This window comes from Mobula hypostoma, chromosome 9 (assembly GCF_963921235.1).
Source record: "Mobula hypostoma chromosome 9, sMobHyp1.1, whole genome shotgun sequence".
In the NCBI taxonomy this organism is placed as follows: Eukaryota; Metazoa; Chordata; class Chondrichthyes; order Myliobatiformes; family Myliobatidae; genus Mobula; species Mobula hypostoma.
In genome coordinates this window covers 127,050,058-127,065,240 of record NC_086105.1, presented here as the reverse complement: position 1 = coordinate 127,065,240, position 15,183 = coordinate 127,050,058, and the positions used below count along the sequence as shown (strand labels likewise).

General features: G+C 38.4%; 1 protein-coding gene across 1 annotated transcript in view; it reads right to left on the bottom strand.

Moving 5' to 3' along the window:
- snx29 (sorting nexin 29) overlaps window positions 1-15,183 on the bottom strand; it is a 581,542-nt gene that overhangs the window by 245,741 nt on the left and 320,618 nt on the right. The window contains exon 16 of the mRNA XM_063059095.1: window positions 700-816. Within this exon, the coding sequence (XP_062915165.1) occupies window positions 700-816 (117 nt within the window). The remainder of the gene's footprint in view (window positions 1-699; window positions 817-15,183) is intronic.

Sequence of the window (15,183 nt, the reverse complement as noted above, 5' to 3'; positions counted from 1 at the left end):
TTCTACATTCCCATTTCCCTAGCTCACCTTATCTCCTTACCTGCTCATCACCTCCCTCTGGTGCTCCTCCCCCTTCCCTTTCTTCCGTGACCTTCTGTCCTCTCCTATCAGATTCCCCCTTTCTCCAGCCCTTTATCTCTTTCACCAATCGACTTCCCAACTGCTTACTTCACCCCTCCCCCTCCTAATTTCACCTATCACCTTGTATTTCTTCCTCCCCTCCCTCCACCTTCTTACGCTGACTTCTCATCTTTTATCTCACAACGTCAACCGTTCACTCTTTTCCATAGATGCTGCCTGGCCTGCTGAGTTCCTCCAGCATTTTGTGCATGTTGTTGGGATTTCCAGCATCTGCAGATTTTCTCTTGTTTTACATTTTTAAATGCCTTTGCTAAGAAGGTGTCAGTTTGATTAAAAAAAAGCATTTCAAAGAACAGCTCTTTGCACTTGTTTCTCAGAATTTTCATTCTTCATTCAAAGATATAAGATTCTGAACTATTTCTTTCCAAATTTGTCTTGGTTACATTTGTCCATTTTATGATATAGCTTGATATCCTTTTCTCTTAGCAGATTTTACCCACCTCATATATCATTAAAATATTTATTTTTCGAATGGATGTTCATTTGATCCTGAGACCATCAATCACCCAGTGTCCACAATTATCACTACTGATGAGCAGGCAGTATAAAGCTACTTACTGGTCCTCTTAAATCAATCAGCTCCTGCCTCATCTGTGAGATAAGGGCTTCCTTGGCCATCAGTGATCTGTGCAGCCTCTCATTGAATTCTATCAGTTCTCCATGCATCTCTGCTACCTAAAAATATTTTTAAAAAAGCAGAAAATTAGAGAAAGGAAACAAAACCTATGGCATTAAACACTCAGTTGTTCAGATTCCAGCTACATGAGACCCATTAATAGACAAAAATGTCAACAATAAACTGATAACTGGTCCCAAAACCAAAGCATTAACAGACTCTCTTTCCAAAGATGCTGCCGGACCTGCTGAATTTTTCTTGCATTCCTTCTTCGTTTTCTTATTTCCAGCATCTGTTGTGCTTTTTTCAAAAATTTTAAATAATGACAGGTCAGATTGTGCTCACCTCTGGCCACTGAAATAAGGAAAATAAAAATGATGCTGCCCAAAATAAGGATTCTCAAACAATCAAGACTTCACTATTTCATAATAGAGTCCTGATGCTGGATCACAACCCAAAACATCAACTATCCTTTTGCCACCATTGATGCTGCCTGACGCACTGAGTTCCTTCAGCAGTTTGTTCCTCGCTCCAGTTGAACAAATCATTTATCTCTATAATTCATTTGGCAAATGGCTGTTTTTCAAAACTGTCTTCGTTATTTTCCTGAGTATTACAATAATACCATTCAAATTACTATTTGAATGGTGTCAAGTTAGGAAAAGGGGAAGTACAATGAGATCTTGGTGTCCTTGTTCATCAGTCACTGAAAGTAAGCATGCAGGTACAGCAGGCAGTGAAGAAAGCTATTGGCATGTTGGCCTTCATAACAAGGGGAATTGAGTATAGGAGCAAAGAGGTCCTTCTGCAGTTGTACAGGGCCCTGGTGAGACCACACCTGGAGTATTGTGTACAGTTTTGGTCTCCAAATTTGAGGAGGGACATTCTTGCTATTCAGGAAGTGCAGTGGAGGTTCACGAAGTTAATTCCCAGGATAGCAGGACTGTCATATGTTGAAAGATTGGAGCGGCTGGGCTTGTATACTCTGGAATTTAGAAGGATGAGAGCGGATCTGATTGAAACATACAAGATTATTAAAGGATTGGACACGCTAGAGGCAGGAAACATGTTCCTGATGTTGGGGGAGTCCAGAACCAGAGGCCACAATTTGAGAATAAGAGGTAGGCCATTTAGAACGGAGTTGAAGAAAAACTTTTTCACCCAGAGAGTTGTGGATCTGTGGAATGCTCTGCCTCAGAAGGCAGTGGAGGCCAATTCTCTGGATGCTTTCAAGAAAGAGTTAGATAGAGCTCTTAATGATAGCAGAGTCAAGGGATATAGGGGGAAGGCAGGAACGGGGTACTGATTGTGGATGATCAGCCATGATCACAGTGAATGGCGATGCTGGCTCGAAGGGCCGAATGGCCTACTCCTGCACCTATTGTCTATTGTCTATAATTAAGTGCAGCGTTTACTACAGCTTACTCCTAAGCACGCCCCAAGTCCAGATTATTGACATATATAAAAAGCTGTGATCAGAAATCCTTGGGGATCACTAGTGTATTTCTATCTTCATCTGAGAAACAATCATTTACTCAGACACTCTCTGCCTCTAAACCAATTTCACACCATTGCTGCTTCTGCTCATTTTTATTTCATGGGATTCAATGTTGTTGTACATTTATTCTGTACCAATTGAAAAAAAAAACTTCTAAAAGTCCTAAAGCACAACAGATGGCAAATCCTGAGGTACCATTTCCCAGTTTGCTGTGATGGCCTTTCTGACAGCCTGCTGCTGTCAAAGTCCTTTGAACCATATTTGGATTTGATTATATATGAATAATCAGAGATATTTAACAACACTTGAAATAAGACAAATAATTACAATTTTAAAAGGTACCAATAAGATTTAGTTGAAACCTCAAAATGTTTAGCATAAATTAAAATAATATAAAATATGTAAATGACTTAGTATTTTACTCAAGGTCAATACAGATACCAGCTTTTCAATTCGCAGAAAAAAGTCAGAGAGCAAGGAGATGACCAGCAGCTCCTCCCAAGAAAACACGGGCCAAAGGTAAGCATAATTCAGCTTCTTGTTAACTATAGTACATTGCTTTTAAAAAGTGTAATCATTGTTAACTAAACACAGTTTATCTTTAACAAATCTGTGCATACTTTTGTCGAATAAACTAGAATTCAAACCACAACCCATTGTGTCTCTTGATTATTGCTTCAAATGTTTCCCCTTCACCAAGGATAAAATGATAGGCTTGTTGTTCCTAGATTTACATACATTCTTAAATATGGATTTAATATTTGCAGGTTTCCAATTCTCTTGCATTAATGTCAATGTCCAGTAAAACTGAAAGATTATAAGTAGTAACAATGTACTTTTGATATGTTCATCCAGATTCGCTCATTATTCCACTTAAGCACAGCCAGCCTCTCTGATACCTGTTAACCCTTTTTTTTAAACCTTTCTTGCAATCCAACTGCAGGATCTTTAACAATGAATTTGATATCATTTTTTCCCATGCTAAAGAGATGAGAAAAGGCACATTTAGGCCTTGTATCTCACCATCTGACTCCATACATCTATCTTTCTTGCTTTCTAAGCCACTCTATGTCACTACACAATTCACATTCAACAGAAAACACTTTTGGTAGAATTGAATGCAGAGGGTGTAATTGATCTTCACCTGCACTGAGTGCTAAATGTGCAATTTTCTGGTTTAGTAGCCCAAGCAAATTCATATTTATGACATCAACAATTTCAACCATCATTTTGTGCTAAATTCGAATGATCCTTATAACCACAGCACACCATTTAATACCCGCCTTCAGCTTTTGGTCAAAATAACTTCCAAGAGTTTCAATGGACAAGGCTATTTATAGAGACATTTTTACAAATCATTGGTATTGCGCAACTAAAATCTGGAAACCTTATTTTGGCAGGCTCAGAGATGTTTGAAATTAGACATCTAACTAACATCAGTCAACAATTTCTCAGCCGGACATCTTTATTAATGGCTATTGGTCTTTCGAACAGCCAGCCATTAAAATACCCTTTACTTATGGTTTTGGTATTGAGAAGATAATTTTATAATCAATAGCTGTAGGAGCCATGTATTCTATGTTACATGTTTATTATGTGCATTACGGTAACTAGTCACATTAGTGGGAGCGTGGTAAAAGTGAAGGGGATTATTTACATATTCATACTTATTTCGTGGCAGTCTGTAGTGTGGGACCGCAGATGTCATATCTTTGCTGTCCGCTGAGATAACGCTCAATCACGCTTAATTGTATGTTTGCTAATTGCTAATAAAGGATCAAAATAGGGAATTTCACTCTTTGGAGCAATCATTGCAGCTGAGGGCATGTCACAGAAGTATAACGTCTCTGTAGATTCGCAGGCTGGCAGCACTTGTTTTGATTTTGAATCAATTTTGCCACTACAATAGCAGTTTCCCAAAAATTGAACAACCTTCAACCATTCTAGGATACCTGCATTCAAAACATTTCATAAAGCAGTTATCAACAAAATTATGTGAGTATAGACTTATGCAAATGACAATACTGATATTCTCTTAAACAGTTGCAGGTCTCACCAGATAGATGCTTAACTGGTTAACAAACTTAAGATTTTCGGTATAGTTTCTAATTAGCAGAAATCAACTGGAATCAGAACATAGGACAATGCACACAAGAACAGGCCCTTTGGCCCATATCAGTGATGATATATTGTAACAAAATGTAATTGGAAAGTACAGGAATTGCTTGTGTAGCGTATCTATGGAGTGCGACAGAGGGTTAACACTGTAGATCAAGGATCATTTAGCAGAACAAGGAAAAGGTAGAAACCAAACATGTAGAAGGGAAGGACAAGGGGTAAAAGAAACATGCATGATAGGATAGAGACCAAGGGACACAGAATGACACAACTGGTGGTGGTACCAGATGGGAGATGGAAATGAAGGCTTGTGAATTGCAACTGATCTGTATGGGGATGTAAACAGCAGATAACCACTCAGCAAGTGAAAGAAAAAAGTGCTTGAACTATGACATATAAAATACTGAAGATATTGGAAATCTGAAATTAACAACAGCTGGAAATACCCAAATGGTAAATATTCAAGGAAGGAGAAAAATATTGCAGGTGAATAGAAACTGAGGATGCACAACAGACCAGACTAGAACTGGAGAAATGCAGAATTCTAGCATCACTGAATACTGTACTTCTGCTCAATAGACCAATAAGAAACTGATAACCACTTATTCAAAATAAGGCCTCCATGTTCTCAATTAATTATGAGAAAAAGAAGGACATTCTTTATGATTCAGCAAATCACAACAAGAACACACTGGACATAACTAGTATACAAAACCTCACAAGCACGGTGAATTTAAGGTGTGATACTGTGCTAAACTATCAATGCTTGGAAGATTAACAGGACAAGGAAAATATGTTATCTTTAGGTAACACCCCAGATATTTAGATTAAGGAAAAATGTGGCTATCGTAGATATGAAAGAAAACACTAAATTCACACAGAGATTTTAGCAAGGAATTGGTGCAGCAGATGCCATGTTATCAAAAAAAAGGAATGAATGAAGAAAATCCCATATGCCAGATCACCGGGTCTTAATCTGCACTGCTTGCACATTTTAATCATTACAATTAGGAGAGATGATGAGTCTGAAATGAAGAATCCCATGGGTAGAACAAAGAACGTTCAATTGATTTGGAAACACCTTAGCTGAAGGATCTTCAGACTCCTGATTGAACAAGCTGGAACTTAACATACTAATCATCCATTGTATAATTCGTACCATAGCTTATATCAGTACATCTTTAAATTTAGATTATGTACAAATTATTGTAAGTGATGAAGCTGAAACGTTCAAACCAAAAGCCATGGATAAACCAAGAGATTCGTAGTCTGCTGAAGGCGAGAGCTGTGGCATTCAAGACCATTGATCCAGAACGATACTAGAAGTCCAGGTACGACCTATGGAAGGGTATTTTAAGAATGAAAAGCAGTTCTAATTGAAGTTAGAAATGGAATCAGATGCACGTCAGCTCTGGCAGAGCTTGCAGGCCCTACAAGATGAAACCTAACAACATGAATGGCTGTACAGCATAATTCCCAGATGAGCTCAAAACCTTTTATAAAACTACACCTGTGCGAAACCCTGCAGCATCTGGTGACCCTGTGATCTCTGACTTGAAGGCCAACGTCAGAACATCTTTCATCAGAGTGAACCCTCACAAGGCACCAGACCCTGATGGTGTTCAAGGACATTTTCAATCTCTCACTGCTGCAGCTGGAGGCTCCCATCTGCTTCGAAAGGATGACAATCATACCAGTGGCCAAGAACAGTGTGAGCTGCCTCTGTGATGATGTGCTTTGAGAGGTTGGTCGTGGCCAGGATCAACTCCTGCCTAGGCAAGGATTGCAATTTGCCTATCGCTGCAACAGGTCTACAGCGGATGCAATCTCACTGGATCTCCACTTGGCCTTGGATCACCTGGACAATTGCAACACTTATGTCAGGCTGCTGTTTATTGATTACCACTCGTACCCTCAGTATTAATCAATGTCCCAAAACCTGACCCTCCACAACTGGATCCTTGACTTCCTCATTGGGAGACAACAGTCAGTGTGAACTGGAAACAGCCTCTCCTCACTGACAATCAACACCAGCATACTCAAGGATGAGTGCTTAGCCCACTATTCTACTCTCTGTACACCCACTAGAGTGTGGCTAAGTACAGCTCAAACACCATCTATAAATTTGCTGATGATACAATTTCAGATGGTAATGACGATGTGTACAGGAGTAAGATCGATCAGCTGGTTGAGTGGTGTTGCAGCACAACCTTGAACTCAATGTGAGTAAGACCAAGAATGTGATTGTGGACTTCAGTAAGGGGAAGTTGAGGGAACACACACCAGACCTCATCACGTGTTCAGCAGTGGAAAGGGTGAGCAGTTTCAAGTTCCTGGGTGTCAACATCTCTGAAGATCTACCCTGGGCCCAACATATTGATGCAATTACAAAGAAGGCACAACATCAGTTATATTTCATTAGGAGTTTGAGGAGATTTGGTATGTCACCAAAGGTCTCACAACTTTCTACAGATGTACCATGAGAGCATCCCAACTAGTTGCATCACTGTAGGGTATGGTGGGGCCACTACACTGTATTGGAAAATGTTGCAGAAAATTGCAAACTTAACCAGCTCCATCATGGGCACTAGCCTTCCTAGCATCAAGGACATCTTCAAAAGGTGATGCCTCAAAAAGGCAGTTTCAGTCATTAAGGACCCCCATCACCCAGGACATGCCACCATCATTGCTACCATCAAGGAGGTGGTACAGGAGCCTGAAGACACACACTCAATGTTTTAGGAAGAGCTTCTTCCTCTCTGCTATCAGATTTCTGAATTGACAGTGAACCTTTGTACACTAGATCACTATTTACTTAATTTTCATTTTATACACATGTATTTCTTATTGTAATTTATAGTTTTTAAATCTATGTATTGCAATGTACTGCTGCCACAAAACAAATTTCACGATCTATACCAGTAATATTAAACATGAACCTGATTCTGATAATTCATGTTTACTCTTTTGTATGATGAAGAATTCCTCATGTGTGGTAGAAAGAAACAATAGGATGGTAACCATCACTACTTTGCAGCAATTGGTGCTAGACATGGGGATGAGCAACATAAACAGAAATGGGGTGATGATGGAGAATGGCAGAACTTAAGGAAGTTTACTGTATCACTTCACTTGACTGTAGGTAGACAGTAGAACCTTCCCTTGCATGTTAGTTTAGGCTATTTGTGCTCACCATTTCCTCAGAATTATTATTTCTTCTGACCCATCCCCTATTCCCAGGAGACACCTGTGACAAATTGTATGAGAACGGTATGTGGAACTGTAATTTTTCAGATTTGTGAAGAGGAGATCTGTGGCCAGCCCTCCAACCACCCACATCCTGCTTTTCAGTGAAGGTCCAGATTGAAGTTTTTAATTAATGTTCCAGGTACCTAATTTCAATGATAACACAAACCCCTTCATAAAGTGAATACTAACTGTGGCTACTGCCAGACTTCGTCACTTGAATTACTTCATGATTTTATTGTATCACTGTAAAGTAAATTTATTGTTCTTAGCTAGCAGTTCCAATGTAGTTTATTTTTAATTATTTGGTTCAATGTCTAGATGATGCCCAATGCTCCAGTAAAAATTGTTTGTCGCTATCAATTTCTTGATTATGTAATCAATGATACTGAGGTTCCTTGTTGAAAAATGACATAACAGTGGCCAGACCAGTGATTTCACAAGTACCCACTTCTCTGATGATGGTTGCTAAGACAAGAAGCAAAATAAAATGGATTTTTGATCTCAAATCTATTTTCTTATCATCTTGCCCTTTATTGTTTATCTATACTACACTTTCTCTGTAGCTGTTACACTTTATTCTGCGTTGTTATTGTTTTTCCTTGTTCTATTTCAATAAACTGTGTAATGCTTTGATCTGTATAAACAATATGAAAGACAAGCTGTTCACTGTATCTCAGTACATATGACAATAATAAACTCATTCCAGGGATTTTATCATGAGGAAGATACTGTAGAAGTTGGCTTTCTCGACTTTTTCACATTGATTACACCTTGTCAGAGGATTAGGTCTTTCCCTATCCTGATCATGAAGTCACCCAAATGGAGTTAATCAGAATCAGGTTTATTATCACTGACATACGTCATAAAATTTGCTCTTTTATGGCAGCAGTACAAAGCAAAACATAGAAATTATCATATTTTTAAAAAATAATAGATAGTATAAATAAGGAATAGTGAGGTTGTGTTCATTCTGACGGCGGAGGGGAAGATGTTGTTCCTAAAAAGTTGAGGGTGGGTCTTCAGGCTCCCGTATCTCTTTCCTGATGGTAGTAAAGGGAAGAAAGCATGTCCCAGGTGGTGAGAGTTGGAAATGATAGATGCCACCTTCTTTAGCTGTTGTCTTAAATTGCTGCAGCGTCGAAGGCAATGGCAACTCCACAGTTTTTGAATGGGGAATTTCAGGGCTTTGATCCAGTGACCACAGACTCTAGCAAATCTCCACAGATTTACCACGAAGAGGATTCTGACTGGCTGCATCACCGCTTGGCATGGAGTCTCCAATGCACAACGCTTTTTAAAGATGTCCTCGAGGATGGTGAAAATTGTGACCATGATGAAAATGGCTAAATCTACCACTCTCTTCAGCCTCTTTCGATCCTGGGCACTGGAGACTCCACATCAGGTGGTGATGCAACTTGAAAATCTCTACAGATATGAAGAGCACTTCGACTAGTGTCTTTGGTCACTGGGTCAAAGCCCTGAAACTCTCTACTCAAAAACTGTGGAGTTGCCATTGCCCCATATTCTGCAGTAAGTTCAAGACAAATGCTCACATTAGCAAGTCTAGTAAGAGATAGCCAATAAATACAGCTTCCTCATCAACAATTACACCTTGTGAAAGAACATAAAATTAATCAATGGAGAAATTTAGAAATACAGACCTTTTAAAATATTGCTTTTTAAACACCTGAATTATGGGTCAGTGCTATGAAAGGAGCAGTACACTGCAGCACTACAAATTTTCTGACGGTCAGAAATCAGACATCAGTTTTTTAAACTTTTAAATACTATACAAATCAAAATAGTTCACAGCAACTTTTGAGATAGATTCAGCTGAAAACATACACGGGTATGTTTGAAAGTGACCATAAATTCTAAAACAAAATCTCTCAGGAATGCACTGAAATGTTTTAAAATGTTATTCCACACGTCATTAGTTTGATATAATGGAAGATCTTAACAGATTGTGAAGTGCACAGAATTTGTTACTTATGTTCACTCAATAGTGCAAATCCTTCAAAAAGTAAGCTAGGATTCAGTATTAAGCTAAGGGTGTGAAAATCCAGTGGAATGGGACAGCAATGAAGGAAAAGTGATGAGGTGGAATGAGAAGAGTGATATAAACTTCCAATACATATTCAAGTTTCAATCAAAATATTTTATGCATAATTTAAGAGCAAGTGTGATAAAGGGGAATTAATGGAGACCAATACCAGGGAGACTGTAATGGATAATAAGAAAATAGCAGACTTCTTTTAAAATTAGCACTTTGTATCTGTTTTCACAGCAGAGGAAAAAGGCAAGATACCAGCAGTATGAGCAAATTGAAAAATAAATCAAGTGAACAAACTTAAGGATTTAATATTAGGTGAAAATACCAATGGAGAAATTATGCAAGATCTAACTGCTACCACCCAAGGGTGTGAAAGGAGGCGGCTGAAGAAACAGAAAATGCTTTGGACATAATTTTCTAAAGGTTTAGGAATTGTGCTATTCAATTGAAAAATTGAAATTTTCACCACTTATGAGGAAGAAGAGCTGCAGCCCTTGCAATTTAAAGTCAATATGTCAAAACTACTCACATACGTTATCTGATGTGCCAGCAACTAACTTCTAGCTCATCTGTGATCATTAAAACAGAGTGCAGACACAGAACAGCCCCTTAATCTAAGAAAGAATGTGCTGCTGTTGGAAAGAGCCCAGAGGAGGTGCATGAAAATGATTCCAGGACTGAAAGGGTTAATTTATGAGGAGCAGTTGATGGCTCTGGGCTTGTACTCGATTGAGTTTACAAGATCAGAGGGGAGATCTCATTGAAACCTATCGAATATCGAAAGGCACAGATAGTGTTCCTGGACAGGATGTTCCCTATTCCAAGGGAGTCTAGAACCAGAGACCATGGTCTCAGAACAGGAGGCTGTCCCTTTGGAACAGAGATGAGAAAAAATTTCTTCAGCTAGAGGGTGGTGAATCTGTGGAATTTATTGCCACATACATCTGTGGAGGCCAAGTCATTGGGTATATTTCAAGCAAAGGTTAATAGGTTCTTGATTAGTAAGGGCATCAAAGGTTACAAGAAGAAGGCAAGAGTATGGGTTTGAGAGGGATAATAAATCAGCTATGATGAAATAGTGGAGCAGATGGTCCAAGTGGCCTAATTCTGTTTCTATGTCTTATGGACTCCTCTTGTCTTATTTCTTGCTTTTTCTTTCCCTACCTTATTCAATATCAGTGCTAAATCAGATTCAAATTCAGATTCCGTGGTTTTCTGATCTGCTGGGACATCTCTATAATCCAGGAATTCATTTACAAAATAAATCAAGTGAAGCTGATGTAATGACAGCCTTTATCAGAAAAGAAAATATTTTTAGGACGGTGTAATGTATTTAAGGAATAAAGATTTATAGATGGAGTCTTGGCATAGGTGGGCCATGACTTAATTAATGTGATTTTGTTTTGAGCAGCTAAATGGGCTACTCCAGTTTTCCATTCAAAACTGCAAATCAATTTTAAAATTGAAAAGAAAATGCTTTAATTATTTATGGCTTGGGTAAAATATGAAAATTTAAATATTCTCACAACACACCAATATGATTTTAATTTCTGATCTAATATACCAGGTTTCTATATGGTCAGCTGGAAACCGTGAGTTCATTTTCTCTAATAGTTTGAACCATTTCATTATTCAGCATTGCTATTGCCCTGTCAATCAAATGATCATCATTGACAACATGTGGTGAGTTTTCTCATCCATGGCAAGATATCTTTAAGAAAAATATTGCAGCTGAATCATAACAAAATCAATGGGCAGGAAATAAGAGTGCTTTTGTGAAAGTAACCCTAGTTCAATTCTGACCTCCTCCAGTGGCCCTGCATGTAGATTACAGATTCTCCCTGTGCACTCCAAAGACATGCAGATTAGTAGGTTAGTGAATGGTAGAATATAGGGGAGTTAATGATAAAGTGGGGAAATAACATAGTCAAGGCAGTTAATTATTCATAAGTGTTTTAACTAGTTTTAGTTAACTCTGTGCATTTATCAAACTAATGATAGAAAATATTGTTTCCAATTTTCAAAATTATTCACTTTTTATTTATTTTTAATTATTGAAAATATCTTTGCACCAGAGGCAAAGAAAAATCATTTAATGATCTTTCAGCTTTTCTTGCTAGCTTTTCAGGAACAGCGCAATGTGGTGCTGTCACTTGACTCATGAGGCAGAGGGACAGCATCCAAATCAACTGAATGCAGACGTAGGGAGACCACAGACAGTAATTTTGAGTGAGCAGACAGAGCCAGGAAAATCTGGCCTATTATCAGGCTATTATTGCTGCTTGTGGGAGCTGGGAAAGTTCATAACATGCGAAGTGGCTGCCAGAGTCGTGCATCTCATTGACAACAATACTTCCAAGTGTTTAATTGCCTGGCATGACATTAAAGTATATTAAAACATTTTTCTTTTTCATTTTCATCAGTAATTTGATAGAGATTAGTCTCAAAATACTGAATTCTCACCAGAAGAGTTACACTTGAATCATCGTTCGGTCTACTAACCGACATTAATTGTGTCCAAAAATTTGAGGTTAACAGCATTCACCAATGTTTAAACTTCACAGCCTCAGAATAAATAAATATTTACTTCCTGCCACTTTGAAGGATGATTATTATTTCATTACTGCAGTGATATTAAGGCTAATTCAGTCATGAATCATAAATATCCTCATGTTTCAATTAATAAACTTAAAATAATTATTCAGGAGTCTAAAGTCTTATTTTTCCCTAAATTAGTCTGCAATCTATATTTGTATCTACATTTAGATCTATATCCGGTGTTGACAGCTTTCTTCCTGCTCTTGGTAGTGGAAACATTTCAGTTCTACAAACTTTTAGTATAACCCTTTAAAGTCAATCACCACCACTCCTGCATACGTACTAAGGAGGAGAAGGTGGGAGCAGGTGTTGGTGGTCAAAAGATACACAACGAATTTAACTTCCTGTCCCCATTGATCATTACCACTCAATTTCTTCACAGAGTTGTGTGCAAGTAATTCCAGCCAAGAATATCCTAGTTCGTCTGCACAGGAAAAACTATTGTCATAAACAATAAATCAGATCATTCTGGAAAAACGCTGTAGAAAGAGAAATACGATCAGTGTTTCAGATCAAACAACTTTTGTCAGTTTCTGTTTTGATTCAGATTTCTGAAACATGTGGTGTTTTATTTCATTTACATCAGTAACTGTTGCTATTTTAACAGCCAAACAAGTCAAAATCATTTTTATCACAAATATATGAAGCAAAATGTGTGTGTGTGTGTGTGTGTGTGCGTGTGTTGGTGGTAATAATTTGCTGCTTTCAGTGGAGAGGCATCAATCCAGTCACCTAAAGCAGGGATCATTTTTGAGGAAAAGCCATTGAGCTTAAGATCCGAATGGATGGAAGAACAGATAAAAAAAGTGTACTGACACTGAGCATAATAAAGCATGAACCATTTCATCTGTAGTAATCATTACTGAGGCAAATTTAAATTGCTCTTTTGGATGAGATCATAAATCAACATGAAGATTTTAATACACAGCGTAGTTACTTAGATCCTGCTTTTATATTGCAGAAAGGAAGCCAATAGAGATGCATGGCTACATTGTATTTACACTTCACTAGTGTAGCTCCTCTTCCTGATAACAGGGGTGAAAAGTAATCTCAATATTTTGTTCTTCCACAAATACAAAGTTCAGACTATTTGTATGCACAAAGAATAGTGACTCGGCACTTAAAAAATATAACATAATGCAGAATTATCGAGTGTGTATGATGTCACAATCCACACCAAGGTCAGAACAACACAGCAGTCTAGAAGACCCAGTAAAAGAATATTCTATTTAGCCTTATCTAAGCATGTTAGCTGTCAATGACACACAAACAAACTAAAATCAGCGGCTGCAAGATGTTCTGATAAGGAAAGCTCTCAAGGCTCATTTAGATTTAAATGGTGCATCAGATTCACTTCAACTTTCAACATACTCAGGGCCTGCCAGCTGCAGAACCTGCTTGCTCCAACTTGAGATTTTTTTTGGGAGCCAACAGCTTGTGTTATGACAGCTGGTGCCACTTACACCAGTATCCAAGCCTGTAGGCGTCCTGGTGATGGGGTGGAGGGCTGTTGGCAGAATTTTAAGAAATTACCTCTTCCAGACAGTGGGCCAATGGAAATGTAAGAATTGGTAAATTGATCAATCAGTACCCAGAGTTTTCACTTGAATATTCACTAACTTAAAAAACATGTAATGGTCCAGAAACATCTTAAAAAGCCAAAGGATTGCAGAACTCAGACAGAAAACATGGTATTATAATGATGTGTTGCTAATTGACATGACAGCTTAACATACTAGTCCATAAATTCACATAGGTTTCTGAGGCAAAAACTTTCATTAACGTGATGTAGTAGGATTTCTTTTTTAAAGTGGGGCAAACTAAGCCTTTATTCTCAAGAAAGGAAGGCACAGGGTTCTCCTAATATTCTGAAGGGTTTTGACAGAGGTGGCGTAAGGGAATGTTTCCACTTGTGGGGAAAGTCAGCAACTAGAAGCTAACATTATAAGACAATTACCAAGATATTCATTGGAGATTTCAGGAAAAGATCTTTTCCCAAAAAATAAAAAATTGCTTTACTTAATGTGTAGAAGATGATGTCTTGCTTTAAACCAAATTGGAAGAAATACAAGTAAATTTTTGCTCTACATGGAAGGTCTATCTGGGCACATGGTTGATGAGAAGAGGTTAAAGCACAGATGTTGAGACTAGAACTAGGGGACATTGCCTCAAGATTCAGCGGAGAAGATTTAGGACGGAGATGAGGAGAAACTGTTTTTCCCACAGAGTGGTGAATCTGTGGAATTCTTTGCCCAGGGAAGCAGTTGAGGCTTCTTCACTAGAACATAGAACATAGAATAGTACAGCACAGTACAGGCCCTTCAGCCCACCATGTTGTGCCGACCCTCAAACCCTGCCTCCCATATAACCCCCCACCTTAAATCCCTCCATATATCTGTCTAGCAGTCTCTTAAACTTCACTAGTGTATCTGCCTCCACCACTGACTCAGGCAGTGCATTCTACGCACCAATCACTAAATATATTTAAGATACAGTTAGATAGGTTCTTACATAGTAGGAGAATTAAGGGTTATGGGGAAAAGGCAGGTAGATGGAGCAGAGTTTACAGACAGATCAGCCATGATTTTATTGAATGGTGGGGCAGGCTTGATGGGCCGGATGGCCTACTTCTGCTCTTGTTTGTTATGTTCTTATGTTACATCTCCTGCAGTTATACAGGAAAGTGCAACATGAGTGGAGTTGTTGTTGAAGGAGAAGGCAGAGTGAATAGGGAGTCAAAAGTGAGAAGTCCCTTTGGAATGTTAAAAGGGGTGGAAAAATATGGCTAGTGGTGTAATCTCATTGAAGGTAGTAGGAGTTAGAGATCATCATACTGGAAAATCTGTACACTTCTAAAACAGACACAACATGGCTGATTTTCCAATCTCCAATATGAGCAAATTTGTAGTT